Source organism: Oculina patagonica, chromosome 7 (assembly GCF_052425735.1).
Source record: "Oculina patagonica isolate OP01 chromosome 7, crgOcupat, whole genome shotgun sequence".
Lineage (NCBI taxonomy): Eukaryota > Metazoa > Cnidaria > Anthozoa > Scleractinia > Oculinidae > Oculina > Oculina patagonica.
In genome coordinates this window covers 22,774,235-22,801,611 of record NC_135764.1, presented here as the reverse complement: position 1 = coordinate 22,801,611, position 27,377 = coordinate 22,774,235, and the positions used below count along the sequence as shown (strand labels likewise).

The following is a 27,377-nucleotide window of genomic DNA, read 5'->3' as shown; positions in this document are numbered from 1 at the left end:
GTGGCGCGGGAAAACGTTCGACGATTAGTTTTGGTTCAGATGCGAATTACATTCGACACTAAATTGAAAACCGATCTATTAGCAGTGTTCCAACAAAGTAAATATTAATTTAGATAGGTATAGTAGATATTAATTCCTTGAAATTATAAATTGAAATGGAAACTGTTCGGCTGAATTCCGTTTACTACACTCAAATTACTAAACAACTAATCATTGCTTGTGATCAACGAATTACGGAAAACGGTAACGAGTAAAGATCAGTGACGTGTTGGTATTGACGTCACTTCCAGGATTAAAACTGTTACTGGTATTCTTTCTACGTTGACGGCCTCAGTTTCATTTCAGTAAATTTGAGAGAAAGATAGCCTCTGAAGCTGTTCCACATGGCTCCTCGGCCATCACTTTTGTCTCCCAGGTATTGTCCGTTTAGATTGGACCAGTGGCAACCGTGGTACCACCAGGCGCCTGTGTATGATACAGCACAGTTACTGCCTGATCTGTCATTATCTCTGTCCTTTGTGCTAAACGCCATGTTATTAAGACTAGGGGAACTTGTTATGGAATCTCCCGCTGTACCTGAATATGAACCAACTTCAAGTCGATACTGCGCCTGCTCATCACCAATGTTGAACTTGCCATATTTGGCATACACTTTCACTCCGTTCCAGTCCTCCAGCTCCACTCGTAGAGAGCTCGGTCTAGAGGCCGTCAGTCGGTGGATCTTGTCGTTTCCTAACCAAAACTCGGCAGTCAGCTGACCAAAGCCTGCTTTGTAGTCGTTCCATCCCCGATAGAAGTCTACCGAGCCATCCTGTCTTCGCTGAAACACTGTCCAGCCTCCACCGTCAGTGCGCATATCACAGCAGACAGTAAAGTGTCCTCTACCGTCTGGGTTGACAGAGTACAATCCACTTTGAGTGCTGCCTGACTTGAGGAGATCTGAACAATCTGAGAAAAGAGAATACGGGCCGTGAACTTCCTTTTTAACCGAACTATTAACTTAAATTACTGTCCGGCCAGTTACCATGCAGATTAACTGATATATGGAGAGTTCCCTCGGACTTGGTAAGACCTTCAATAATTATGGCGTAATTTGTTTTTATGAAATTGAGGTTTCAACGAAAATTATAACCATCCGATCCACTGTTCGGTTTTGTTGCGAATTAAACTTTGTGAAACTTTTTTAGAAATGAACAATGTTATATTAGTATCAGATATATTTACATCATTCATTCTTTTGCGTGATTTTCGTGCTTTTCTTTCTAAATTATCCCATCGTAGGCTTAATTGGGATTGGAGGAACTTTGACAGTGGGCTTCTAACTGGCGTAGACAGTCTTCAGATCAGAGCCGCTTAATTACTTGTTCATGTTGATAAGCTTGCCGTGAACTCTGAAGTTATCAGTCTACTTCAAGAAGAAAGTCGGAAGATGAAGTGCAAGAAAAAAAATTCAATTCGCATTTTATCGAAACTTTACGTCAAAACACTCGCACTGTGGCGCTGTAATTAGCGACCAGACCCTTCTTTTCTCTGTATGTGTAAACAAACTGATTACCGGAGCCAGAGGCTATCCTTTCTTTTTTCCTTCATCCTAGCTTTGTCTCTTCTTAGCGTAGGAAAGAAGAAGCTGATCACAGGCTAGGACCGAGAACGATGAATTAAAACATGAACGTTTTTTTTAAGAATCCTTAATATATAGATTTAGGCAAGCCTAAAAGCGGAGCTTCCCTTTAATTTATTTAATTTTTGCTGGAGTTACAATGTTTTCATTTTGATAAATAGCGGTCAAAGCTTTTATGTATACGCTGGCCCATAGGTGCAAGACAAATATAAATCCATCATAATCTCGAGGCAGAACAACTAATGGACAAAAAATTAATTAATAGTTTATTCTCTCCTTTATAAAGAATAGTAAATAATTTTACGATCCTCTTATCGTTTTGCTTTAATACAACTCATGGCCTAAAAATTAATTAAGAGTTTATTGTCTGCTTTTAAGAATAGAAAATAGCAGGCATATTCCCATCCCATCTTACTTTTCTTTCTGTATTTGTCTTAACATCGGCGTACCGAAAAGGGTTGCTCAGTCACGTACGCAAATTTAAAACTTATCTTTTATTTCTTACCGTGTGCAAAATTTAAACAAATTTAAACGTACACTAAATCATCTGTATTCAGTGTAGTTATTCAGTGTAAAAGTGGACTACACTAAAGCAAAAAAAAAAATGTTTGAACTACTTTAACAAATATGAGTCAGTTTTTATATTTTTCACCTGGCGCTCGAGCTAGATGGGGTATAAAACATGTTTTTCAGAGCAAGTTTAGTTTAAATAAATTTATTTTGTTCGAGCTTTTTGCTTTGTCGTCGTTTAGCACTTCGGTAAAACGTCACTTATACTGTATGAATTTCTTCCGCCGAGAAAATGTAGGCTGAAAGTCGGAATAAACTCACAGCAATAAGAAATAAACTCTCACGGCAAAGGATTAGGATTCGACTCTATTGACGGCCAAAGAAAATCAACTTACGGCAATAGATACAGTAATCGGTTAATCCATAGCAAATAAAACCAACTCAGGGGAACAAAAAAATGAACTGACAAGTCATGTAAGCGTAAGCTTAAATGTACTACAAGTTGCAGTTTAAGAGCCTAAAGGGGCAAAGTATATTGCTTAAGTTAAGGAAAGATCTAAACTTTACCGACACAGAATCTATCGAAACTGCGCTTAGAAAGTAAGCTTAAGTTTATAAACATCATGAAATTTTCTATCATAAAATCAGGCTCAGCAATTCAGTACAGGTTGTTACCTTGCATCAGGTTCCTGTATCTTTCTTCAGCGGACTTGATGCATGTAGTGTTTAGCTTCGTTTTTACACAATCATTGCTAAAGTTGTTGTATTCTTGATGTTGACGGCCGAAGATTCATCCGCAAACAACAGAAATTAGCAAACTGGACGTGCACAAGGAATATCATTCGCAAGTATTCCGGGTCTCATCGTACACCTCTTTCGTTATCTACAATTTCACGGAATATAGGTGATTTTTGAGGACGTCGTGCGAGAAATATTACGGTAAGAAAGTTCTCGATTCTCTGTCGCTCTTTTTTATACCCTCGGTTTCATTCAGCCTACACAGTGAACACCGCGCAACAAATTTTCCCGCGTTTTCATAACATTACTTCGTTTAGATCAAACTGAAACGTCCACATCATCCAGTCAATAGAAGATAACGTCAATTGCTCGTTTTACGGATACGAAAAATGCGACCAGAGACCAATAAATTGAATTTAACCGTGTAGCGATCGAACGAGGGCCATCGAGCCATATTGTTTTTTTGGCGTAAAGGCTTCGATACATAACCCTCACACACGAAAAAAGACTAACAAAAAAGAGCACTTGGATAATAAACCTCTCAGATATTTTGCTGTGTAGTATCGCTGTATAATTTTACCCCTTGTGTACATTTTGTCTTGCCTTGCGAGCTTTATTTGCTGTTTGTAATTTCCTTACTTTTCGTTAGCCACGCGCGGGCAACCTCGTCCCCAGCCTAATCCGTGCGTACGTACGTACGTACGTACGTACGTACGTACGTAGGCGACTCCCAAAATTTCTCGGTTCGATATAATACCATTTGCCTGCCTATGGATGCTCCGCTCGCGCGCCTTCGGCGCGTGGGAGCTCCGCTACTAATGGGAGGCTGGTCATTTGGCATTTTATATAAGCGTTGCAGGGAAACTTCAGTTAAGGCTAGCAGTCACACTGGAGAATTTAGGTAAGTTAAGTTCCGTGTCGAGTTCAACGTCCTCGCCCGTTGACCACGCTGCTTCCAAGACAACGCATATGTATCTTTTTGTTAATCCTAAAACCCCAGGCAATGCTGATTAGTAACTTTAGTGTATAGAGATGAAAACAAAGTATCGAACGCAGGATTTTATTGCGAACTTACTCTTCGGAAATATCTATATTCATTACTTAACTGTACCTCTGACAGGATTTGGTATCGATTCACCAGGCTCTCCTTTAGGTCCCGGCATGCCCGTGGGTCCTTTGTCTCCTTTTATTCCCGGCATGCCTGCAGCTCCTTTGTGTCCTTTCAATGCCAGCATGCCTGCGGCTCCTTTGTCTCCTTTCGATCCCGGCATGCCTGCAGGTCCTTTGTCTCCTTTCGATCCCGGCATGCCTGCGGGTCCTTTGTCTCCTTTCGATCCCGGCATGCCTGTGGGTCCTGAGTCTCCTTTCGTTCCGGTATGCCCGTGGATCCTTTGTTTCCTTTCGCTCCCGACATGCCTTCCGGTCCTTGCTTGCCGCTATTTCCTGGCGATCCCATAATGCCTTTTTCTCCCTTGTTGCCAGTTTTTCCTTTCTGTCCTCTTCGTCCCCGGGCTCCTTTGTGTCCTCTTGGTCCAGGTGAACCAGGAGGGCCTGGGGGACCTGACGAGCACGTGACACCCTTTGACTGACAGAGCTGTACTCCCATCCCTGATAAAAGTTTGTTGATTTTCAGCATTGTTTCCGCTGTGCTTTTAGCTTCTGTCGCGTTCTTAGTGAGGTCAACTTGACGGCTGTTTCTATGAAGTTTATTGGTTTGAATTCCTACGAAAAAATGAAAATTAAAAAAAAATCTACTTACAAAAACAGAAGAAAAAATAATTCCTTTAAAGATTAGTGTCTATAAAAACCTGTATTCGTTCTGAATTTAATTTCTTTTGCTTTGAAGGCAAGAAGCAAAACAATTTCTGGTGCGCTTTTTTGTTTGTTCTTCCATCTCAACAGGAATCCTTGCTTCTGGCAAGCAGTTATTGCTCTTTAACCCACCAGATGACTGAGACGGAAATAATTCATGATTTTATTTTTTTCTCAAGCATCTCAGCGGTCCGGAATCCGGGAATCCTCAATCCTTGAATCTGATTGGCCAATTGCGCGCGCTCCAGCGATCCGGATTTTCCCATCCGGACCCCGCGTACGGACCGCTCACGGCGCGAAATCATTTTGCACCTTCAGTCCAACGAACACATGAAAGTTTTGCTCTCCAAAGACAAAAATAGCTTCTCACCATCCGTTGTAATGCTAAAGGACAAAAAAGCAGTGGAATTAAAGGCCTCAAAGTTCTTCAAAAGGCGAGTATTTATTTCTTTCTCAAAAAAAATTGAGTTGTAGTTTACCGTTCGCAGTTTGCTGTTGTTTGTGCATTTCGCAATTATTTTCACGCCATTGCGGTAAAATTCATTCGGTTTTTAGACTCCATCTATGTGCTAAACTGCCTTGTTTATCTGTCACGTTTTGCTAAAACAGAACACTATTTACCATCATTCAAGGAAATGAGATTCTTTGATTAAAAACAGACAAATTATAAATTATCACAGTAGACACAGTATTGTGCCGTACGTAGTAGACACTACGCATTTCATTCAGTTTGGCGCTGTTTATCAGAATAAAACTCTGCTGGGAATCAACGAAGAGATTATAAATTTGTTAAATACAAGTGTGAATAGCTTGTAAAACTGCTTTTCGGTCAAATAGTATTTTTGAGTCAGAGAAATAGGCTAAGCAAAGTAGCAAAGTTTCTTTCAAGACTTTTCAAAACATTTATCGAGAATTGTTCGGGAAGCCGAAATCGATATTTGTGCTATATTTTAGTATGACTTCATTTGCTTTTCTTGATTTTCTGCAGTGTAAATAAAGCTGAACATTTCTTGAGTACGGTTCATTTTAAGCGAAGCTATTTTATTCGCAATTAAATAGAAAACAGCATTCTTCACTCTTGCTTGTCGATCGAGTCGTCAACATTGAAATCAAATCCGCGGGTATACAAACAAAGATTTTGCGACAGATTTTTTCACGGTTTCTTAAATCCAAAAAAAACTTAAGTATGAAAAAATAAAAACGTTATTTACCGGCCTAGGTCGGTCCGTATTGGGAAAAACTGTACCCTCGGTGTTGAGCACGGCCCTCGGCCTGCCACCTTGGGCCGTACTCAAGACCTCTGGTACAGTTTTTCCCAATACGGACTACCCGGCCGGCAAATAACATATATACATTAATTACATTCCAGACTAAATTAATATAACAATTGGACTTCTCAGTAGAGAAAATTTTGATGTAAAAACTGTCAGAACCGACTGTACTTCAGACTGGTCGAATCATTATTTCTTGTGAAATTGTCTGCATTGGACTGAAGAAAATTTGACCTGCTAACCTTCGGTTTTTGAGTCTAATGCTTGCGTGCGCTTTGCGCATGCGCATTAGACTCTTTGTTATATGAAAAAAAGCTGTTAGCAATCCCAAGGGAATGGTTCGGGATCGATAATCGTTCGCTGTAATGTAGAAAACAATAGGGACCTTTAGCACCGACGCCGAGGACGTGGACGAGACCTTGTTTGACCGAGTGGGTCCTGGGACGGGACCGTCATTTACGGCGGGAAAAATAAACATTTAGCAGACCGCGCCGGCTACGAGGACGAGGTGATCTTCCAGTTGAAGTCCACAGAGAAAATGATGTCCTTCAAAGAATTTCGTGAGATGCTCATACTTCTCTACGCCGACAACATTGTTTCAGATGAAGAGTTTTTATTGCCTTCAGTTCAAAAAATCCAGATTTCCCTCATGGAAACTACGAACGATTCGATTTGGATTCTATGAACTCCGCCGAATGCAAAGCAGAGTTTCGTGTTGAGAACCCGGGGTAGTCAATCGATAAAAATTGATATCGGAAAATCAATCAATAAATCGATATCTATCGATAAATTGATTTTAAATGATATCGATTATATCGGTCAATCGATAAAAATCGATACTCACACGCCGACGAAGTGTTAATTTTATCGATTTTATCGGATTCATCGATCGTTATCGGAATCGATAAAAATCATCCTCTTTCCGTTGAGGGAGCGTTTGATTGTAACTATTTGAATGTAGATTTCATGTGGCGGAGGAGTACAGAACATGAACTCTACTGACTCTACAAACGGAAACCACGCAGCGAAGAAAAATGACCTCTATCTAGTCACTTCCTAGACCACAATCAACACGACTCTATTTAATACATAATGCCTCCATATAAAATAGAACCCTCAGAAAGAAGTCAGAAGTAAATAAGGTCAAAAGACCGAATTAAATCATATAACGGCAAATGTGCAAATGTCACGAACGTAGGAGTCATGTAGGCCTGTGGCGTAACCTCTATTTTAATATTTAATATCTAAAGCGGATTTCAAATTCGACACACGCTGAGTATTCTAACAGCCTGTAGAAAAGATGTAGTAATTTTTACCGATTAACGAACAGGGAAGTTGTTACAGTGGAACCCCGATATAGCGATATGCCATATCGAAGATCGTTATATCGGGGTTCCACTGTATAAGTGTTTCTGCGAGCTTTTTAATATCTTTTGGTGTTTTTCATTCGAAAATTGGTACGATAATTTAGTTTCGATAAATTCGATAGTTATCGATAAAATCGATAGCCCTGATTGAAAAATCGATAATTATCGATTACTCACAACGAAATCTTTTATCGATTTTTATCGATTTTTGAAAAAATTAATCGATTTTTATCGATTGTTATCGAATGTTATCGATTCTCGATATTATCGATTGACTACCCTGGGTGAGAAGCAAGACCTTCCTCGCCTTATTGCAGCACTCCAACTACCACCAGTGTTTAAATGCGAGCAGAGGAGTATTTGCGATGACATAGAAGCCTTATGTATGCTTCTCAAACGAGTTGCCTATCCATGCCGAGTCAGTGATATGATTCCGCGCTTTGGCCGACCGGTTTCTGTTATAAGTTTGATCACTACTGATGTCATGGACTATATCTTTGACGTTCACGGACACCTCATAACCCAATGGAATCGAGATCTTCTGAATCCTGGGGCTTTACAGCGTTATGCAGATGCTATATCAGGAAAAGGCGCCCCGCTTGACAATTGTTTTGGTTTCGTCGATGGGACAGTACGACCCATTTCAAGACCCGGAGAACATCAAAGAGTAGTTTATAATGGACATAAAAGGGTCCATGCCCTTAAATTTCAATCCCTGTCCCTACCAAATGGACTAATAGGAAACTTGTATGGACCAGTTGGTGAGTTTTTAATTTGATTCTCTTTTTAGTACTTATAATGAACTTTATTATTAAAACACAATCGATCACAAAATAAAATATGATATTGAAAGTTGTTTTTAGCTCTACAAACTTCCCAAACTATTTCTATTCTCACCTCCTATTTTCTTTGTTTTAGAGGGGCGTAAACACGACGCCGGGATGTTGGCAGATTCTGGACTATTGCGCGACCTTCAACAGTATGCTCTCTCCAGTAGGCCAGCCCATGTGTATATATGGAGATTTGGCCTACCCTCTCCGTGTGCATCTTCAAACCCCGTTTCGTCGTGTCCCACTTGCACCCGCGATGCAGGATTACAACGAAGCCATGAGCGCGTTAAGAATTTCAGTGGAATGGCTTTTACGAAGCCATTATTTTTTTCAAATTTCTTGACTTTAAAAAGAATTTGAAGATCGGCCTAAGCAATGTCGGTAAAATGTATGTTGTGTGCACACTACTTCGTAATGCCATAACATGCCTTTATGGTAATACCACCAGCGACTACTTTGGTATTGAGCCCCCCGCCCTGGAGCAATACTTTCAATAAAGTAAAATAGCTGTATATTTTTTTATGATACAGCTTTATTTTTCTGGACAAACGAAAAATGTAATGGGGCATGAAATGCAGATTGTAGGGGAGGGGACATTACAGGAACAAATAAAAAATCCCAACATATCTTTTGATCCCAACATATTTTTTTTATGATACAGCATTATTTTCCTGGACATACAATACATGTTATGGGGCAAAAAATGCAGATTGTAGGGAAGGGGACATTGCAGGAACAAATAAAACATCCCAACAACCCCCCCCCCTTCTACAAAGAATGGTCCTTTAACCCTTATTAGCCTTGGCCTTTTTTAGACTGGGGGTGGACTGAAAGTACCCCACCCCCTCTTAAAAAATAGAAAAAAAATGCAAAAAGGGAAGGGATCATTCAGGGGTGGATCCAGGGGGATGGGTTGGGTGGCTACCCACCCCCCTTGATTAACCAGAAAAATGAAAATAAATACATTAAAATAGACAATAAAGACAATAACACTGAGTAAGGTTTGATCTCTTCTGGTATGTTCTTCAAAACTTCTAAAAGATAAAACACAAAATTATAAATTTTGGTCAACCCGAAAGGAAAACAGTTGGTTGCCATGAAAATCACATGTTACACTTAAAATTGTAACAAAACATGAATATTAAATTTAACTTTTTTCAGTTCTTAACTCGGCACCCCATGGGGTGAAAGGGTTCACCTAGGTTTTCGTAAACTTCAACTTTATATCTCTTTTTAATTTAAATTTTAAAAATTGATCATTAAATAAAATGTTAACCACAACATAGTTCCAAAAGGCTTACCGGTAAGTGTGCAAATGTTTTTCTAAACAGCTCTTTTGCCTTCCTCTTATGAGGACTTGGGCAGGACTCTTTCCAGTAAACCCATGAGTACCTGGCTCTGCTGTTGTTGCTGCTGCAAAAAAAGCATTTGGAAATTTTGCATCTGCTGTTCCTGTCTCTGCTGCTGTTCAGTCATGACCTTTAATACATCCTGGTATTGTTGCTGGCTGTGTCTCTGCTGAACCATCAGCATCTGTTGCTCGGCAGCTCTATTTTCTTGTTCTTTCTTCTTAATTTCCATTTCTTCCTTCCTGATTTCTTTTTCATTCTCATACTTTTCTTTCAGAATTTGCACAGCTTCAGTGGTGCTTTTTCTGCTTTTTGGTGGAGTAACTTGATCAGAGCTTGCATCAGCATTCCTCTTTTTGGTTTGCCCCAGGCGCTCCATGGCCTTCAATCTACTCTCTTCTGCAGAGGCCTTGTCACTTTCATTCTTCTTAGTAAGAGTATTTGAATTTTGTTTTCTTTCCAAATCAGCTGCTTGCTCTTTTTCGATGATCTCAGACAATGCCTTCTCTAATTCGGTTTCATCGTCACATTCAATCCCAGAACCTTGCTCCTCCTTTCTCATCTTTTCTTTGTATTTGTTGACTAAAAGAGTGAGTCTTTCCCTGACAGAACGCTTACTGACTTTGAATTTGGGATAGTTTGTGCCATTTAAACGTAATGCTACTTCGCCCCAGACTTCTCCTCTTTCTTTGCTTTGCTTAGGGAATTTCCATGGTTCCAAGACAAGGACTTCTGTGCAAAGCATGCGATCATGTTCTTCTGACCATTTCATTGCATAATTTCTGAAAACAAATACAATTGTTTTATTAAGTATGGAATTTTTTACGGCCTTATGTGCCCAAGGGCACGAAGAGGATTGAGTGAGTGAGTGAAATTATTTTTACAATCAGTTTATATTATTTAAACTGCATTGCAAGTAAAATATATTTAATCTCGAGGCCTTTAAGTGTATATACTAAGTTTTCAGTGCTGTAAGTTGTAAATAAACCTTTGTTTATTTTTTGCGGCTAAAATTAAAATAGGATAAAACGTGTAACGCGTGTTGGCAATCTTTGATTACAAAAATTACCCTCTAAGACAATTTATGCTTCATTCAGTATCAACAACTTAGTGAGAAATAAAACATTTCAGAAGGAACTTGGTCGATACGGTAACCGCAAATTTAAACGGACAACTTTGATTTTCAAAGCTACAATGAAATGCAGTTGAAAGCATGCGACTTATATTTTTAGAAAGCACTTATAAGATTTATGTACGAACCCTGTACTCTTTGTATCATCATCCGCCATCACTGTAAACACAGCTGCAAAGCTCAAAGCTCTTTCTGCAGGTGAAAAGAAAACAAGAAATTAATATGGTTCTTCACGGTTCGATCAAATAACTTACGGTACCTATCTTGTCCACGTACCGACACTTTAAATTAAAAAAATCCCCAAAATAAGTCAGCAAAAGACAGTAAACATATAAAACATACCTTCGTTCAACACTGTACGGCAAATGGCGGCAAACGACGTCCTCAACGAGGTGTGGACGACGAGTTCCGCACGAATGGGCATGCGTAGTAGCATCAAAGTTCATTTTCTTAACTTCCGGTCGGTGACGTTCACGTCCTCGGCGTCGGTGCTAAAGGTCCCTAATGATCAGCTGCAAGAACGGACTCCGTACGGACACGCACGATTAGTTTCAATTAAAAACAGCCAATCAGCGACACGTGTTCCCACGCATAATTAAAAGTTCTTTCTCAAGTCACGATTATTCAACACTTGAACAGGACGAAATAATTTTCCAGTTAAGACATTTGTAAGCTTTTTGTGAAAATAAATCTTCGTTTTCAGTTCAGTTAAGCACTTGTGTTTTCGTCTTGCTTAAAAAGCAAGACGTCTTTGAGAAAAAATATTTCGACGGCGACTCGCGTTTATTTACACAATGCGACCAAATATTTATTTTGTTTTAAAAAATAGAAAACTTTACCTCGGTTTTTGTATTTAAGTCATTCGAATTTTGACCAATTTTTTCTTTACAGTGCAAACAAAAACCTTCAAAAATAAAAGATGTACATGGATAAATGTAAATCAAGTTACGCGACTAAATCAAAATGCGTTTGTTTGGCCGCTTTGCAGTATTACACTGTCCCGGCCTTTGCCATACACTGAAATCGAATTTCATGCTTTTACGACTCTCAGAGATCTTAAGTTCTTCTTACAGCTAGAAAAATCATAAAATGGTTACATTGATATGGAAGTGATGATTCGCGAAATTTGTACATCATGATAAACAGTCTTCGCTCCTGTGTATGGTAGCTCGATAATAATTGCTTAGTTTCCAGCGTTCAAAAGGTCATCATTATATTGACGTGAGCATTTACACCCGTTTTTAGGAAAATCTGTCACTAAGTGCTTACAGTACAATGGAGTAACAGTCACTATTTCAAGTGCTTTTATTGCAAAATCTGTTTCAAGAGTCATCATCAAAATGGTGAAAAATCTGAAAGAAAACGATGTGAAGTTCTTCAACCCTTGTTGTAATGAACATGCTTTTTGTAAATCGTCACGCAATCTTGTCCAAATGTTTAATCGTTTCTGCTTTTACGGACAATACGGAAGAAGTAACATCAACTCCTGTTCATACTTTAAATTTTGTGAAGCATATAACATTTATGACTGTTTCGTTTTCATCCATAATCATCCACGATGCCCCTAGCTTGCTATAAGCATTTTAAATTAAACTCCCGAACACAAACCTCTAACCAATTTTAACCGGCTTACGAAAACCGCGCAATCTGTATCACTATGCCATACGGCATTAGACTCATGTCACCCTTGGTGACCTATTTTCTTTAAGGGTGAACAACACAAACGAAACAAGCAAAAATATGTTCTTTGCTTTTTTCTTTTAACTCTTGCTATTTCCACCAGTTTGGTTCATTTGGACACAACTTTTATACTGATCAGTTGTATGGTATGATTGTAACAACTTGTAAACTCTAGCTTGTAATTTAATGCACCAGTCATTTGAAATCCCCGACCCCCCCCCCCCCCCCTCGGGCATGAGCGGGGCAAAAGCGGGGCTTTCACTTCAGATTCACTGCATTTTGGTCCCCCACTATGCGGGGGATGCGCCCGAAATCACGGTCTTCGCATCCCGGACCGTGGGAATAAGCAGGGCACTCACTCCATGGTCAGCGGTTTGCATTTTCGTGCCACATGGTAATTTCGCAGACATTATTTATGTCCACTCGCTCAAGATGAATAAATTACTAATACTGAGTGAAATACAACTAAAAACCGTTCGCAAGATTTGAGAAATTCCTTTTACGTTAAATGTTAGTTTGACAATAATAGCGCATTAAAGACGCTGGAGACATTCATTTATGATAGTTTAAGTTGCCGGAGTTAGAATACAATGTACCGGTAATAGGAAGTTTCTAGTTTTAGAGATCCATTAACAGAGAGCCAACTGTTCAAACAACACAGAGCATATTGTAATATCATCCTGCATTTCCATATAAAGTTGAGTTGAAAATTTCAAATAGTCGTCTTCTTCCTTGTCCATCGGGGAGCCTTTGCAAATGTATTCCTAGCTGCTCTGAAATCAATGTGTTCATTTCACGGCTACCAACGTTTTTATCATCCCTTACTGTCATCCCTTGTTGTGCTTGGCTATAACAAGTTTTCTACATGAATTACCATGTGTGTGGATCATATAAAGGGGCGGGGGAGTTCACCATTCACTCTTCTCCCGGGGGCCAGGGACTTCACTTGCTTTCCCTTGCCAAAAAAGGGAATGCCCCGCTCATGCCCGAGGGGGGGGGGGAGGCGGGGGTTTCAAATGACTGGTGCATAATACAAACTTACCAGGAGCATTCTTGATTATGTTTGCATCGTTTGACGGCGGCTTGGCCTCCGCAACGCTTTCAAGAGCGTTTATTCTTTTCTTGTGCTCGTGTAACTCAAGCTCAACTCTTAAAAAGCCAGCGCAGTAGAACACAATGGACAAAACAGGAATTATGGAGGCAAATGAAGGCATAGTTTGCTTTTGAACAGCCATGATTTCGCTGATATTTCTTACAACGCAGTGTAATAAGTACTGCTTTAGCTTTTTTACGTGATATGAAGATCAAAAAAAAAAACAACGCATTGGAATACTTAGTGCTTCAGCTTGTTACGTGATACTGAGATCACGAGTTTGGGTAACTTGCCAAATTGTCTGTTATTTATTTCATCCAAGACAAAGTTCAAATCAACTTGTTTTTTTTTTTCTTCATTCTTATCATGATGTGGTCAGTTGTAATCTGTTCGGATAAAGATAGGTCCGCTAGGCGTACATGCATTTACAGTCTGCAGTCAAAGTCATTGTCCACATCAAGTACACTGCGGATTAATATATTTAGGTCATGTATTTCCAGAGCTTTGGTTGGTTTAACGCCTGTTGAATCTCATCCATTATATCATCAGCAACATCTAATAATACTGTTTTACAATTTTTCAGCAACCTTAACCCTAAACGTAGTCCCAAACCATTCTCTGCCATCCCCAGTGCCCGCAATCCATTTGTTCCTTCTCGTTGATGTGTTTATTATTCGCTTAGCGGATTGTCTAAAGGGACAATCTTCGTTTAACCTTCTTCTTCAGTTGTATTTCATTGTTTTTAATTGTCACGTTACAACAGTAGCATTTGTACAGTAGTTTGATCAATCATACCCCTCCGTCTATTATAAGAGTTAGATGCTTTCGCCATTGCCATAGAAACGGCAGACAAAATGCGTGCAAAAAGGGAAATATCGAATGATAAAATTATTGATAAAATAATAATAAAATAAATAAATCACTTTATTTTAAAGACGTTCGCGCTAATTTTTTATGCGCATCCTTACTGCGCACGTAATTTATGTAACAACGTCACGCCACGTCATGCACGAGCGCGCGCACTGAAGAAATTTTCTAAGCACATATAGTGCTGGTAGTCGTCGCGTGAACTTTGCTTGCAATTAACTCTCTTAGATGGTCGGTGACCCCCACATTTTTTTGAACGGATCACTTTTGTTGACGATTATCTACGTTTTGCGTAAAAATGAAAAAAATCTATCGATTAAAAGTTCGATTTTTTTTGGTCCCACGTACGTTCGAATGCCTCTTTTTGAGCTTTTCGTTTTGCTGCACGACGGTTTCAAATACCGCTTTCAGGGTTAAGTCTTACAAAAAATTTGCAACACTAGACTTTTTTTACGCTACAGACCCACTTCTACAAAATATGACTAAGATCATTTGCCTCTTTTTTCTCATCTTCAATATTTTTAACTATAAATCCTGTAAACCATGTTGAATTGCGTTCGCCAATTTTTCAGAATCAGGGTAGTTTTCCACACGCTTTATCTCTGAAACGAAGTCGGTGACCCCCACTTTTTTTTGCATTTCCTACACAAGTAACTTATTATCTGACTGCTGTAAAAATTTAAAAAAAATCTATCGACTAGAAAATTTTCGCGCGAACGTCCTTAAGTATTATTTGCTTATCAAGTCTACTCGTTGAAAAAATAATATTTTTTCTTAAAGTCACAAGTTAAGTTTCAGCTTAGGGACCGTGCATTTTTTATGGGGTATGGGGGGGGGGGAACATTTTTACCTGCCCCCCCTCGAAATCCAATTTTTTTTTCAATGACTCCCCTCCCCCCCAAAAAACCCCAATAATCCGGTAAAGTTAAAATTTATCAAGCCTTGTGACTAAAGAATGTATTGGTGTACAGAAAGCTGACATTGCCTCAACTGTTTATTTGTAAATGCCGTCTGTTAGTATGGGTTGACTGCATTTGTAACCAATAAGCTGTTAGGTTGAGTTAATGGCGTTTGGTACATAACAAGGAAGGGGGTTCGGGGGCATACTCCCCCCCCCCCCCCTAGAAAATTTGAATTTTCAGACCCTCAGGAATGTTGTTTTGGGCATTCTGGCAAGATTTTTTTACTTTTACAGAAGCCCTCATTACAACACTTAAAAGTATAATTATTTTCAGTGACCATAATGAAAAATATCATAAGATCATTCGCATTTACAATTTACTTCGTTTCCTTACTTGCCGTACTCTACACACACCAGTATAGAAAGAGATCGCCTTTTTGCCATAAATTAAACACGGTTGTTTACGACGAAACTGTGTTTTTGGAACAAGTGCAAAAGAAAATTTAATTTTTTTCATTATTGGCAGCTACGTGCACGGAATGACCATATAAAAACGAGAAAAGAAATAAGCAACACTGAAACGTAGTTTCTTTGAAGTCCCTATTCCCGACAAACTAACCTTTACCTAGTTTGATTGATTGATTGATTGATTGATTCATTTTTATTTGAATATGGTAATTCCATAAGTTGATAAACATCTTAACATGAAAGTTGTATTGAAACAGAAGTAAAACTGCTACTTAAAATATGTACAAATTATAAAAACAAGTCAACAGTTCGCATGTCAAGTGGCCAGGTTTCCTTTAAAAATTGCTTTAAATTCAGAACATGCACAGCGGAATTCCACAGCATTCCTTCTCTATATGAGAAAGAAATTGGAGATTCTATAAAGTATATACAAAATATCGAAAAAGGTTGGTTGTTGAAATAAGTACATTTGGCAGTACAAGTACTTTAATGCAGTTTTGATCAAACCAATAGCGCTAGGACGACGAAACCAAACAGTTTATCTTTTGTTGAATAAACCTATTGTTTTGCGGTCAAACCTTACCAATGGATTTTAGTCAAACTCTTCGACATACTATCAGTAATACTAAAACAAAAAGTTTTATACTGAATAGAATATATTTCTAAGTGACTAATTATAAAAACAAGCAATACGACTACATTTGCATTTCTCCGGCTCGATATAATGTATGCAGAGCCCGGGGGGGTACTCCCTATAATGGCCTATACGGGGAGGCTCCGCCCGAAAGGGGTACCTTTTTCAGGCATCACGTATATAGAAGGGTAGGGATTTCACGAGTTTAAGTATATGAAAGGGTATGGAAATCTGTCATTGGCTATTTAAAAGGGCCTTTAATTAAAATATTTCGAACAGACGCAATTTATGGCTGTATTATTTTAATTTATTAAGCGCTACATAAAAATGACAAGAAAACGTCCTATTTTAAGTCCATTCCATGTCTCTTAGGTATATGAAAGGGGTACCTTTTTCAGTTAAAGGTATACGAAAGGGGTACAATTTCTGTCAAAAATGGTATCTAAAAGGGTAAGGGGTTAGAACTTGGGGCGGAGCCTCCCCGTATAAAACTTTTTTGAGTACCCCCACCGGGATGCAGAGTGAAGGACAAATGGAAAGATCGATAAACGGAAAATTCTCCTTCCCTCTCCCCCTCGGGTCAGGAATGCAGATCAATATTTTTCACACCGTCCCTGGATTATCCCCCGAAAAATGATTCACAGGCTCTTAGAGGGAAAGTATGGAAGAAACAGTCCGAATAAAACACTGAGAGCAAAAGAGAGAAATACAAAACAAACAAACAAACAATATTTAATTTTTTATCCCTCCCAGCACACCCTCCCCCAAAACCTTCATAGGGGGATGTTTCCTTCCTAACCTTTTTTGCTATAGTTACTCGGTGTCACTCCTGTAACTATATAATTTGTGTAGCGTCGAGTCTCCGTATGCTCAAACTAGTGCATAGAGAGAATCGACAACATAATCTGTCGGTCTCTTTTACCCTTATTTAGCTTTATTTGTACGTGAGTTCCGGCTGTGACGCGATATTCATGTTAATTGTGTGACAAGATGATATAAACCTTGCGGCTGCGAGTCGAATATTAATTAGTGAATTTAAAACATGTACAAATTGATGGAAGAGAATGAAAACCCACCTTCGTCAACACAAGGAACAATGAGTATCTATAATTTGTCATTTATATGTATTTACCTTCGCTCTGTAAACTTCTGATACAACGACATGTTATGTCACATCATTGCCGAGCAACTGATTTCGTTCTGTATGCAAATATGTCTTCTGTTTACAGTGTTTTCTGGTATTTAGGTATACTCGAGGTAGAACGCGAGGTATACACGAGTATTAGTTCCAAATACAATGTACTGATGAAATACAAAACAATGAGACTTGCAGTACAATGTTATCAAAAGCAATACTTGACTGTGCCCAAACCTCATAATCTGAACTTCTCACCTTTGAGTTTATAAAGATGAGGGATCTCCCATTTAAAGTGAGAGAGGCAGGTGGAGATCTAACCACGAATGCCAGTTGTAAAACTCAAACCAAAATAACTACTGGGCAAGCGCTAACGTCACCAGTAGAAAGCGCGGGAAACAGCGACATGCGCTCCACCTTTTCTGCTCTGATTGGTTAAACAAAGATTCAGATTTGAACGAATTATCCAGAGACAAATCACCGGTAATAAGGTATAATAAGGCAGATTTGTACATATAAAAGAAAGCAAAAAGAACTGAAATTAATGTCAACGTTCTTTTCCTTTGTTTAATAAGTGTCAGCCAAATAAAACAACAACAACATTTCATCCCATCTCGGTTTAATTGACACTATTAAGAATCGTTTACATTCCCTGCTCAGAAAGCTAGACATGTAGCTAGCGAATACGATAAGATCACTTCCGTGTTCTATCTACAAATATTTTCAACATGTGTTTGCCACAATCATCAGAATCTCATAAACAGAAAACGTTAAACTTACACACCTACTAAATCGCTTTTTTCCTATGACTTATATTCATGCTTTAACATTTAACCGATTAGAGTCAAGACAACAACGATATATCTATCAATAATTTTTGAGCCATAGGTAAGCGGGTAACATAATAACTTCTAAATACTAATAAAAAATACTGAATAAAATGCTAACTTAATTGTCGCATTAAGGTAGGCTCATTAAAAGATCATTGTTTAAGCAAAAATACACAAGATCGCTTTTCAAGCAAAATTTTGTTCGTTTCTAATTGCTTTTGATCCATTAATCAGATGCCACAGCATTCAACCAATTTGATTATATTAGCGTTGATCAATCAAAGTAAATATTTTTTGCCACCGATACAGTAACGATTACATTAAAAGATTAATATTCCTTGAAATTTAATATAGACTTCTGAAAAAGATTATTTCTACGTTCCATTAATCGGCAGGTAATATAGCCCATCGGCCAAATGTAAGCGGGATGGATTTACGGCAGATTAATGAATAATAGTTTGAAGAGAAAATACTGTGAGTACGGTGAAGAAATTTGGGTACCAATCATTTCCTTTCCGAGAGCGCGAGAATAAGAAAGTTTTTTTCGTGATATCCAAAATTATGCAGGGCGATGTAAGTGTTATCAGCCGAAGCCGAAGACTGAGGGTGATAATAATTGCCGAGAACTTGATAATTCTGAATATCACGAAACCGAATATAATAATCGTTTTATTATACATTGAAGTCTCAAAGAAATTCTAAAGGACGCAATATTTCAGTAACTCGTGCTAACTCAGCCTTTTCTTTGGGTTCTGAAATTGTCGTTTCCTTGAGGTCTTCTTGGAACACTACTTTCGTTGACTTTTTTCGTGTTTTCAGCATCCTAATCTTCTACAACTCTTTCAATTTCCCGCTACGATAAAGAAGCAAATCGAACCACTGTTTTCAGTCAGTCAGTCGCCCAGTGTGAGCTATGCGACCACGATATCTACATGACAAATAACCCCTGTAGCTATGCGATCTACACATGACAAAATATCCAGACCTATCTGCAGCTCACAGAATAAAGATTGTGACTTCAGTGTATAATATGAATTCATCTGCTATTAGTAATACAGTTACAATTTTTTAACATCAATAATTAGAATGGAAACTGATTATTTGTATTGCACAATCACAAGAATTAAAATTAAATAAAAACATGTCATTGTTTGCGATCTACTAATTGTTGAAAGCTGTGACGAGCGAAGATCAGTGACACTAACAGGATTAAACCTGTTACTGAAATTCTTTCTACGATGACGGCCTCAGTTTCATTTCAGTAAATTTGAGTGATAGAGAACGTCTGAAGTTCTCCCAGAAGGCTCCTTGGTAATCATTTTTGTCTCCCAGGTATTGTCCGTTTAGATTGGAGTTCGTGCAACTCCTGTACCACCAGGCGCCTGTCCATTTTACAGCACAGTTGGAAATGCTAAATCTGTCATTATCTCTGTCTTTTGTAGTAAACGCCATGTTATTAAGATTTCGAGAAAATGTTATAGAATCTCCCGCTGTACCTGAATATGAACCCACTTCAAGTCGATACTGCGCCTGCTCATCACCAATGTTGAACTTGCCATATTTGGCATAAGCTTTACCTCCGTTCCAGTCCTCCAGCTCCACTCGTAGAGAGCTCGGTCTAGAGGCCGTCAGTCGGTGGATCTTGTCGTTTCCTAACCAGAACTCAGCAGTCAGCTGACCAAAGCCTGCTTTGTAGTCGTTCCATCCCCGATAGAAGTCTACCGAACCATCCTGTCTTCGCTGAAACACTGTCCAGCCTCCACCGTCAGTGCGCATGTCACAGTAGACAGTAAAAGATTCTCTACCGTCTGGGTTGACAGAGTACAATCCACTTTGAGTGTGGCCTGATTTGAGCAGATCTGAACAATCTGACAAAATAGAATGCATACCGCGAAGTTGCTTTTCAGATAAATTAATCTATAGTAAAAATACCCAGCTTAATACCTTACAGAGAAACTGTTATATGAGAGTTCCATCACGCTATAGACAACCGTTAAAAACGATTGTGATAGTCTCAACGAAAATTATAACCATACTCTCTCACTGCTTGGTTTTCGTTGTGTATCAGAGTTCGTGGTGCCGCTTTGTAAATAAACAAAATTTCACACTAGTTACATTGGTACAAGAAAAATTCACATCATTAATTTTTTTCGTATATAATACTTATACTTTTCTTTGTTTTGAAATTCCTGCGGAAGGGTCATTACTCGACTCACTCGTTCGGAATGTAAAGTGGAACACAAAAGAAATACAATAACGCTTTTCTCTGTAATCAGGGATCCCTTTTTCTCGATCTTGTGTAAGCATACTGATTACCGCCAAGAGACTTCCGCATTCCTTTTTCCACCCCCCCCCCTCGCTTCTCTCCTCTCGATGTGGGAAAGAGGAAACTGCCGGCAGATTAGGGTCGAATATGATCAATTAAAAACGTAAACTTGTAAAGAATCCTAACTAATGGGAGGCTGACCATTTGGCTATTAACATGAGTGTAGCCAGGAGCTGTACTTCAGACCGCTACACTGTTTCAGCTACATCCGGTGGTTGAATTTGAGGATTTGAATTACGGACGTCCGGTTTCGAGTCCATCGCCCTCACCCCTTGCCCTGGCCACGCTGCTTCCAAAATTAAACAACACATACATTTTTTTATTTAATCTTAAAACAACTAGGGCAATGGTGATTTGTACGTAATGCTACTGTATGGTAAAAAAAATTTCGGATTCAGAATATGAGTGTAATGTAACTCTCTGAGAATCCCTTTATTCATAATGGTAATATTACTGAGTGGAGTCCAATTCAGTCTGTATTCAAATAAGTGATTACCAGAATCGGACGACCGCGTAGCGGGAGTCCGATTTGTTTAATCACGAGTACAAGTAAGATTACAGACAGAATTGGACGACACGAAGTCCTATTGCCAATTAATCAAAAGTATAACAAAATTCGTGGAAAAATTTAGACAAGCGAATCCTGTTGAGGATTTATCCTCACTGTGACAAAAAGCCGTTTTTAAAACTGAAGATTTTAGGAAAATCAAGGAGAAATCAGTCACAATAAGGAACCATATAAAGAACGCGCGGATTTTTTTTTTTTAGAATTTGATTATTAGAAAAAAAGATAGATACATAAATACAAAAACATGTGTTTTTTAAAAAAAAACAACAACAACAACAAAAACGAAACAAAAATAATATACTTACATAGAACAAGGAAAATTACATGTAAAAACGCCCGGATGCGCAGCACGCGAACATTGTTATTGGACACCTTGTTATTGGACACGTAAGCTGCGTGCAGCCCAATTTTTTTTATGTTTTTTATTTATTATTTGGTGAAAAATAAGCCATGCTTTTTATTATAATTATGATTAATAATTTAACTGTACCTTTTCCAAAAGCTAATATCGACGATTCACCAGGCTCTCCTTTTGATCCCGGTATACCTGCGGCTCCTTTGTCTCCTTTCGATCCCGGCATGCCTGCGGCCCCTTTGTCTCCTTTCGTTCCCAGCATGCCTACAGCTCCTTTGTGTCCTTTCGATCCCGGCATGCCTACGGCTCCTTTGTTTCCTTTCGATCCCGGCATGCCAGCGGCTCCTTTGTCTCCTTTCGATCCCGGCATACCTGCGGCTCCTTTGTGTCCTTTCGATCCCGGCATACCTGCGGCTCCTTTGTCTCCTTTCGATCCCGGCATGCCTGCGGGTCCTATAATAATAATAATGATAATAATAATAAATAATTTACTTATATTGCGCAATTATCAATTTAAAAATTTTCAATTGCGCATTACAATATAGTTAAAAAAAACTAAAAATTTAAAATTTAAATTCACAAGCTAAAAAAGATTAAAATGTATATGACTATAAAAAGAAATGTACAATTAAAAAGCTTTTAAAAATAAAAAGGTCTTGATGGCTTTCTTAAAACTTTGCAGAGATGGCATGTTTCTTATTTCACTTGGAAGATCGTTCCATAATTTAGGGGCGGCAACATGAAAAGAGCGATCCCCAAGCGTTGCGAGTGATTTACATTGGCTATAATTAAGGCGTAAACCATTGTTGGAACGCAGGTAATGTCTTCCAGCAGTTTCTCTAACGGAAATAAGTTCACTTATGTAGGCTGGAGCAAGACCATGTACGGAGCAAGACTATGTCTCCTTTCTATGGAATGCCGTTTGTATCAAAAATACTTGTTTGTCATATATAGGACTTTACTTTAAATATATGAATCTTCTCAGTTTTTACATAAAACTTAAGGCAAAATATATCAAACTTGTTGCAAAATGTACAAAAATTGTTGCGAAATATAAAACTTGTTGCGAAATATATAAAACTTGTTGCGCAATATAAAACTTCTTGCAAAATATATCAAACTTGTTGCAAAATATAAAACTTCTTGCAAAATATATAAAACTTGTTGCGCAATATAAAACTTGTTGCGCAATATAAAACTTTCTGCAAAAGATATATAAAACTTGTTGCGAAAAATAAAACTTGTTTCGAAATATATAAAACTTGTTGCGCAATATAAAACTTCTTGCAAAATATATAAAACTTGTTGCGCAATATAAAACTTGCTGCACAATATAAAACTTGTTGCGAAATATATAAAACTTGTTGCGCAATATAAAACTTTTTGTAAAATATATAAAACTTATTGCGCAATATTAAAAAATAGGTCCGCACGGCGTACATGTGTCTAGTGCTGAGTTATTGAGCTTTATTATATAAACATCAGTGAAATACCAGGAATTATTTTTTTCTCAAGCATCTCAGCGGTCCGGAATCCTCAATCCTTGAACCTGATTGGCTAATTGCGCACGCTCCAGCGGTCCGGATTTTCCCATCCGGACCCCGCGTACGGACCGCTCACGGCGCGAAATCATTTTGCAGCTTTGGCTCTCCAAAATCGAAATAGCTGTTCACCAACCATTGTAAATTTGAAGGGACAAAATAGCAGTGGAATAAAAGGCCTCAAAGTTCTTCAAAAGGCGAGTATTTATTTCTTTCTCAACAAAATTGAGTTGTAGTTTACCGTTCGTAGTTTGCCAGTTGTTTATGCATTTCGCAATGATTTTCACGCCATTGCGGTAAACAGCACCGGTTTTTAGACTCCTTCTAAGAGTTAAACTGCCTTGTTTATCCGTCACTTTTCGCTTAAAACAGAGCACTCTTTGCCATCATTCATGGAAATGAGATTCTTTGATTAAAAACGGACAAATTAATTATCACAGTATTGTGCCATACATAGATACTACGCATTTCATTCAGTTTGGCACTGTTTATCAGAATAAAATTCTGCTGGGAATCATTGCAGAGATTATTAATTTGTTCAATACAAGTGTGAATAGCTCGTAAAACTGCTTTTCAGTCAAAGAGTATTTTTGAGTCAAGAGAAATAGGATTAACACCCTGCGAGCAAAGTTTTTTCAAGACTTTTCAAAACATTTTATATCGGGAATTGTTCGGGAAGCCGAAATCGACTTAAATGTGTTAAGTTTTGTGGCTTATGTGTGCTGTATTTATGATTTTATTTGCTTTTCTTGATTCTCTGCAGTGTAAATTAAATATGCTGAACCTTTCTTGAGTACGGTTCATTTTAAACGAAGCTATTTTATTTCACTTTTGCTCGTCGATCGAGTCGGACTCAACATTGAAATCAAATCCGCGCGTATACAAACAAAGATTTTGCGACACATTTTTTCTCGGTTTCTTTACAAACAAATTAAAGTAGGAAAAAAAAAAAAACGTTATTTGCCGGCCTAGGTCGGTCCGTATTGGAAAAAACTGTACCCTCGGTCTTGAGCACGGCCCTCGGCCTGCGGCCTCGGGCCGTGCTCAAGACCTCGGGTACAGTTTTTCCCAATACGGACCTCCTGGCCGGCAAATAACATATATATCTTTCGCGCGAAAAAATCATATCTTCACACGTGAAAATAACATGTTATTTTCACATGTGAAGATATCGATTTCGAAACATTTTCTGACAAGTTTGCCCTGTTTCAATGCTGAATGAGCCAAAGTAAATCGATATTAAGTCGAAACATCTTCGGATCTTCCTCGGCAATCTTCGGATATCTTCGGAAAAGTTCGGAAAATGTTCGGAAACATTCGTATGACCTTCGGACAACATTTTGCAAATCTTCGGAAATCTTCGGAAAATGGTCGGCAATCGTCGGAAATTGTCAAAAACATCGTAATTAGTATGGGTAATCAAATGGTGAGGAGTGAAATTAGGAAATAATTTCACGCGCGTTTTGTAAAAATTCTTATAATTTCCCGAGCCTTTAGGCGAGAGAAATTATTAGAATTTTGACAAAATGCAAGTGAAACTATTTTCTAATTTCACGAGTATACCATTTGATTACATTTTAATATCATATGTGACAAATTACGTTTGCAATCTTAGATGTTTTTGACTGGTACATCGCATCGCGAACTCTGAGCTTTGAAAAGTTGAAAGCATACATTTTTTTTTAGTCTTTGAATAAACCTTTCAGAGATTCCTTTTTGCCGCTCAAAAATCCGCTCGATGCCATTTATGTAATTGGCTTAAGTCTTGGAGTCGTTTTGACGTTTTGAAATATAAAATATCATCAAAGGTTTTAGTACATGGCCAAGGCTAGCTGGCTAAGGTGAAATTCAAGCGAAAATGTACAAAGTTTAAGCCTTAAAACATCTTTTTTTTCCGGATGCCATCTTGCCGCTAACTACGTTGCCATGGCAATTTTATAATTTCACATGTGAAATTATAAATTAACGTTGAAATCTCGCGCCCAAATTAAGAAGTAATTTGTCACCTATGATATTAGTAAGTTTATATAATAAACAGAATATTACATGGTTGCTTGGAGATATGAAATTTATTGCCGACCATTTTCCGAAGATTTCCGAAGATTTGCAAAATGTTGTCCGAAGGTCATACGAATGTTTCCGAACATTTTCCAAACTTTTCCGAAAATTTCCGAAGATATCCGAAGATTGCCGAAGATTGCCGAGGAAGATCCGAAGATGTTTCGACTTAATATCGATTTACTTTGGCTCATTCAGCATTGAAACAGGGCAAACTTGTCAGAAAATGTTTCGAAATCGATATCTTCATATGTGAAAATGACATGTTATTTTCACGTGTGAAGATATGATTTTTTCGCCCGAAAGATTTCCTGGTATTTCACTGACGTTTATATAATAAAGCTCAATAACTCAGCACTAGACACATGTACGCCGTGCGGACCTATTTTTTAATATTGCGCAACAAGTTTTATATATTTTGCAAAAAGTTTTATATTGCGCAACAAGTTTTATATATTTCGCAACAAGTTTTATATTGCGCAACAAGTTTTATATATTTCGCAACAAGTTTTATATTGTGCAGCAAGTTTTATATTGCGCAACAAGTTTTATATATTTTGCAAGAAGTTTTATATTTCGCAACAAGTTTTATATATTTCGCAACAAGTTTTATATTTCGCAACAAGTTTTATATATTTTGCAGCAAGTTTTATATTGCGCAACAAGTTTTATATATTTTGCAAGAAGTTTTATATTGCGCAACAAGTTTTATATATTTTGCAAGAAGTTTTATATTGCGCAACAAGTTTTATATATTTCGCAACAAGTTTTATATTTCGCAACAAGTTTTATATATTTTGCAACAAGTTTGATATATTTTGCTTTAAGTTTTATGTAAAAACTGAGAAGATTCATATATTTAAAGTAAAGTCCTATATATGACAAACAAGTATTTTTGATACAAACGGCATTCCATACCTTTCGTTCCCGGCATGCCTGCAGCTCCTTTGTTCCCTTTTGTTCCCATCATGCCGGCGACTCCTGTGTCTCCTTTCGTTCCCGACATACCCGTGGATCCTTTGTTTCCTTTCGCTCCCGACATTCCCTTCGGTCCTTGCTTGCCGCTTTTTCCTGGCGATCCCATAATACCTTTATCTCCCTTGTTCCCAGGTCTTCCGTGCTGTCCTCTTCGTCCACGGGCTCCTCTGTTTCCTCTCGGTCCTGGTGGACCGGGAGGGCCTGGGGGACCTGACGAGCACGTGACACCCTTTGACTGACAGAGATGTAATCTCCCGTCTGATAAAAAGTTGTTGATTATTAGCATCGTTTCCGCTGTGCTTTTAGAATCTGACGCGTTCTTGGTTGACTCAACATGACGGCTGTGTCTATGTTGATGGGATTGAACTCCTACCAACGAAAAGCAAAATTTTAATCTGATTACAAATGAAGAAGGAGAAATAATTTCTTTTACACATTGGTGTCTTTGTAATCAAAGAAATATCTTTAGTTTTGAATGCGAGGAACAAATAAAATATATATCTGGTGTGCGTTTATGTCAGTTCTAGCATCTCTGCAGGAAACCTTGCTCCAGGCAAGCGTTTATTGCTCTTTAATTCACAAGATGGCTGAGACGGAAATAATTGGCATTTTATTGTCTGTAATCTTTTACATTCCAGACTAAAAATAACAATTAGACCTCTCACTAGACAATACATATATGATACATCCTTCGTAAATTTTCTGATAAAAAGTGTCACAACCGACTGTATATTTGATTTAAGCTGAACAAGAGAACGATCTTATATATTCCATATCATTATGTTAGTCATAGATAAAGGGAAAATTCCGTCGAATCACTATTTACGTTTGAAACTGTTTTCATTGGATTGAAGGAGACTTGACCTGCTAACCTTCGGTTTCCTTCAAGGCTGCACAGCAAAAACGGAACAAGCGAAAACACGTTCATTTGCTTTTTGTTTCAACTCTTAGCTTTTTCCACGTTATTTTCCTTTAACAGTGTTTTCAATTCGACCAAGCTTTTTTTTTCCTGCTGGTTGTATTCTATGATAGTAACAAATTGTAAACTCAAGCTTGTTATGTAAGACAAACTTACCAGAAACATTCTTGATTATGCCTGGTTCGTTTGACGGCGGCTTGGCCTCCGCAACGCTTTCAAGAGCGTTTATTCTTTTCTTGTGCTCGTGTAACTCAAGCCCAACTCTTAAAAAGCCGGAGCAGTAGAACACAATGGACAAAACAGAAATTATGGAAGCAAATGAAGGCATAGTTTGCTTTTGAACAGCCATGATTCTGGTGATGTTTCAGCAATCCGCAATTCTACAACGCAGTGG

At 38.2% G+C, this 27,377-nt stretch overlaps 3 protein-coding genes and 2 pseudogenes across 5 annotated transcripts in view; 1 reads left to right on the top strand and 4 right to left on the bottom strand.

The window, feature by feature from the left end:
* The window catches only part of LOC144659292 (uncharacterized), a 141,518-nt pseudogene that overhangs the window by 52,447 nt on the left and 61,694 nt on the right, over positions 1 to 27,377 (bottom strand). The window lies entirely within an intron of this gene.
* On the bottom strand, positions 224 to 27,377 carry LOC144659680 (uncharacterized). Its single transcript, XM_078520171.1, has 4 exons — positions 27,140 to 27,377; positions 26,095 to 26,433; positions 21,623 to 21,940; positions 224 to 948 (listed from the first exon to the last, which is right to left on the bottom strand). Exons 1-4 carry the CDS (start codon positions 27,330 to 27,332, stop codon positions 317 to 319), a joined length of 1,482 nt encoding a protein of 493 aa, XP_078376297.1. The 5' UTR covers positions 27,333 to 27,377; the 3' UTR covers positions 224 to 316.
* LOC144659683 (uncharacterized) lies at positions 6,343 to 8,783 on the top strand (annotated as a pseudogene). The gene is made up of 3 exons (XR_013571946.1): positions 6,343 to 6,668; positions 7,605 to 8,080; positions 8,238 to 8,783. The product of XR_013571946.1 is annotated as an uncharacterized LOC144659683 (transcript).
* Positions 9,465 to 11,126, bottom strand: LOC144659686 (uncharacterized). Its single transcript, XM_078520175.1, has 3 exons — positions 10,973 to 11,126; positions 10,759 to 10,822; positions 9,465 to 10,280 (listed from the first exon to the last, which is right to left on the bottom strand). The coding sequence occupies exons 1-3, from the start codon at positions 11,064 to 11,066 to the stop codon at positions 9,497 to 9,499; spliced, it is 942 nt and encodes a 313-aa protein (XP_078376301.1). The 5' UTR covers positions 11,067 to 11,126; the 3' UTR covers positions 9,465 to 9,496.
* On the bottom strand, positions 19,472 to 20,133 carry LOC144660979 (fibroleukin-like). The gene has a single exon (XM_078521702.1). The coding sequence runs from the start codon at positions 20,123 to 20,125 to the stop codon at positions 19,472 to 19,474; it is 654 nt and encodes a 217-aa protein (XP_078377828.1). The 5' UTR covers positions 20,126 to 20,133.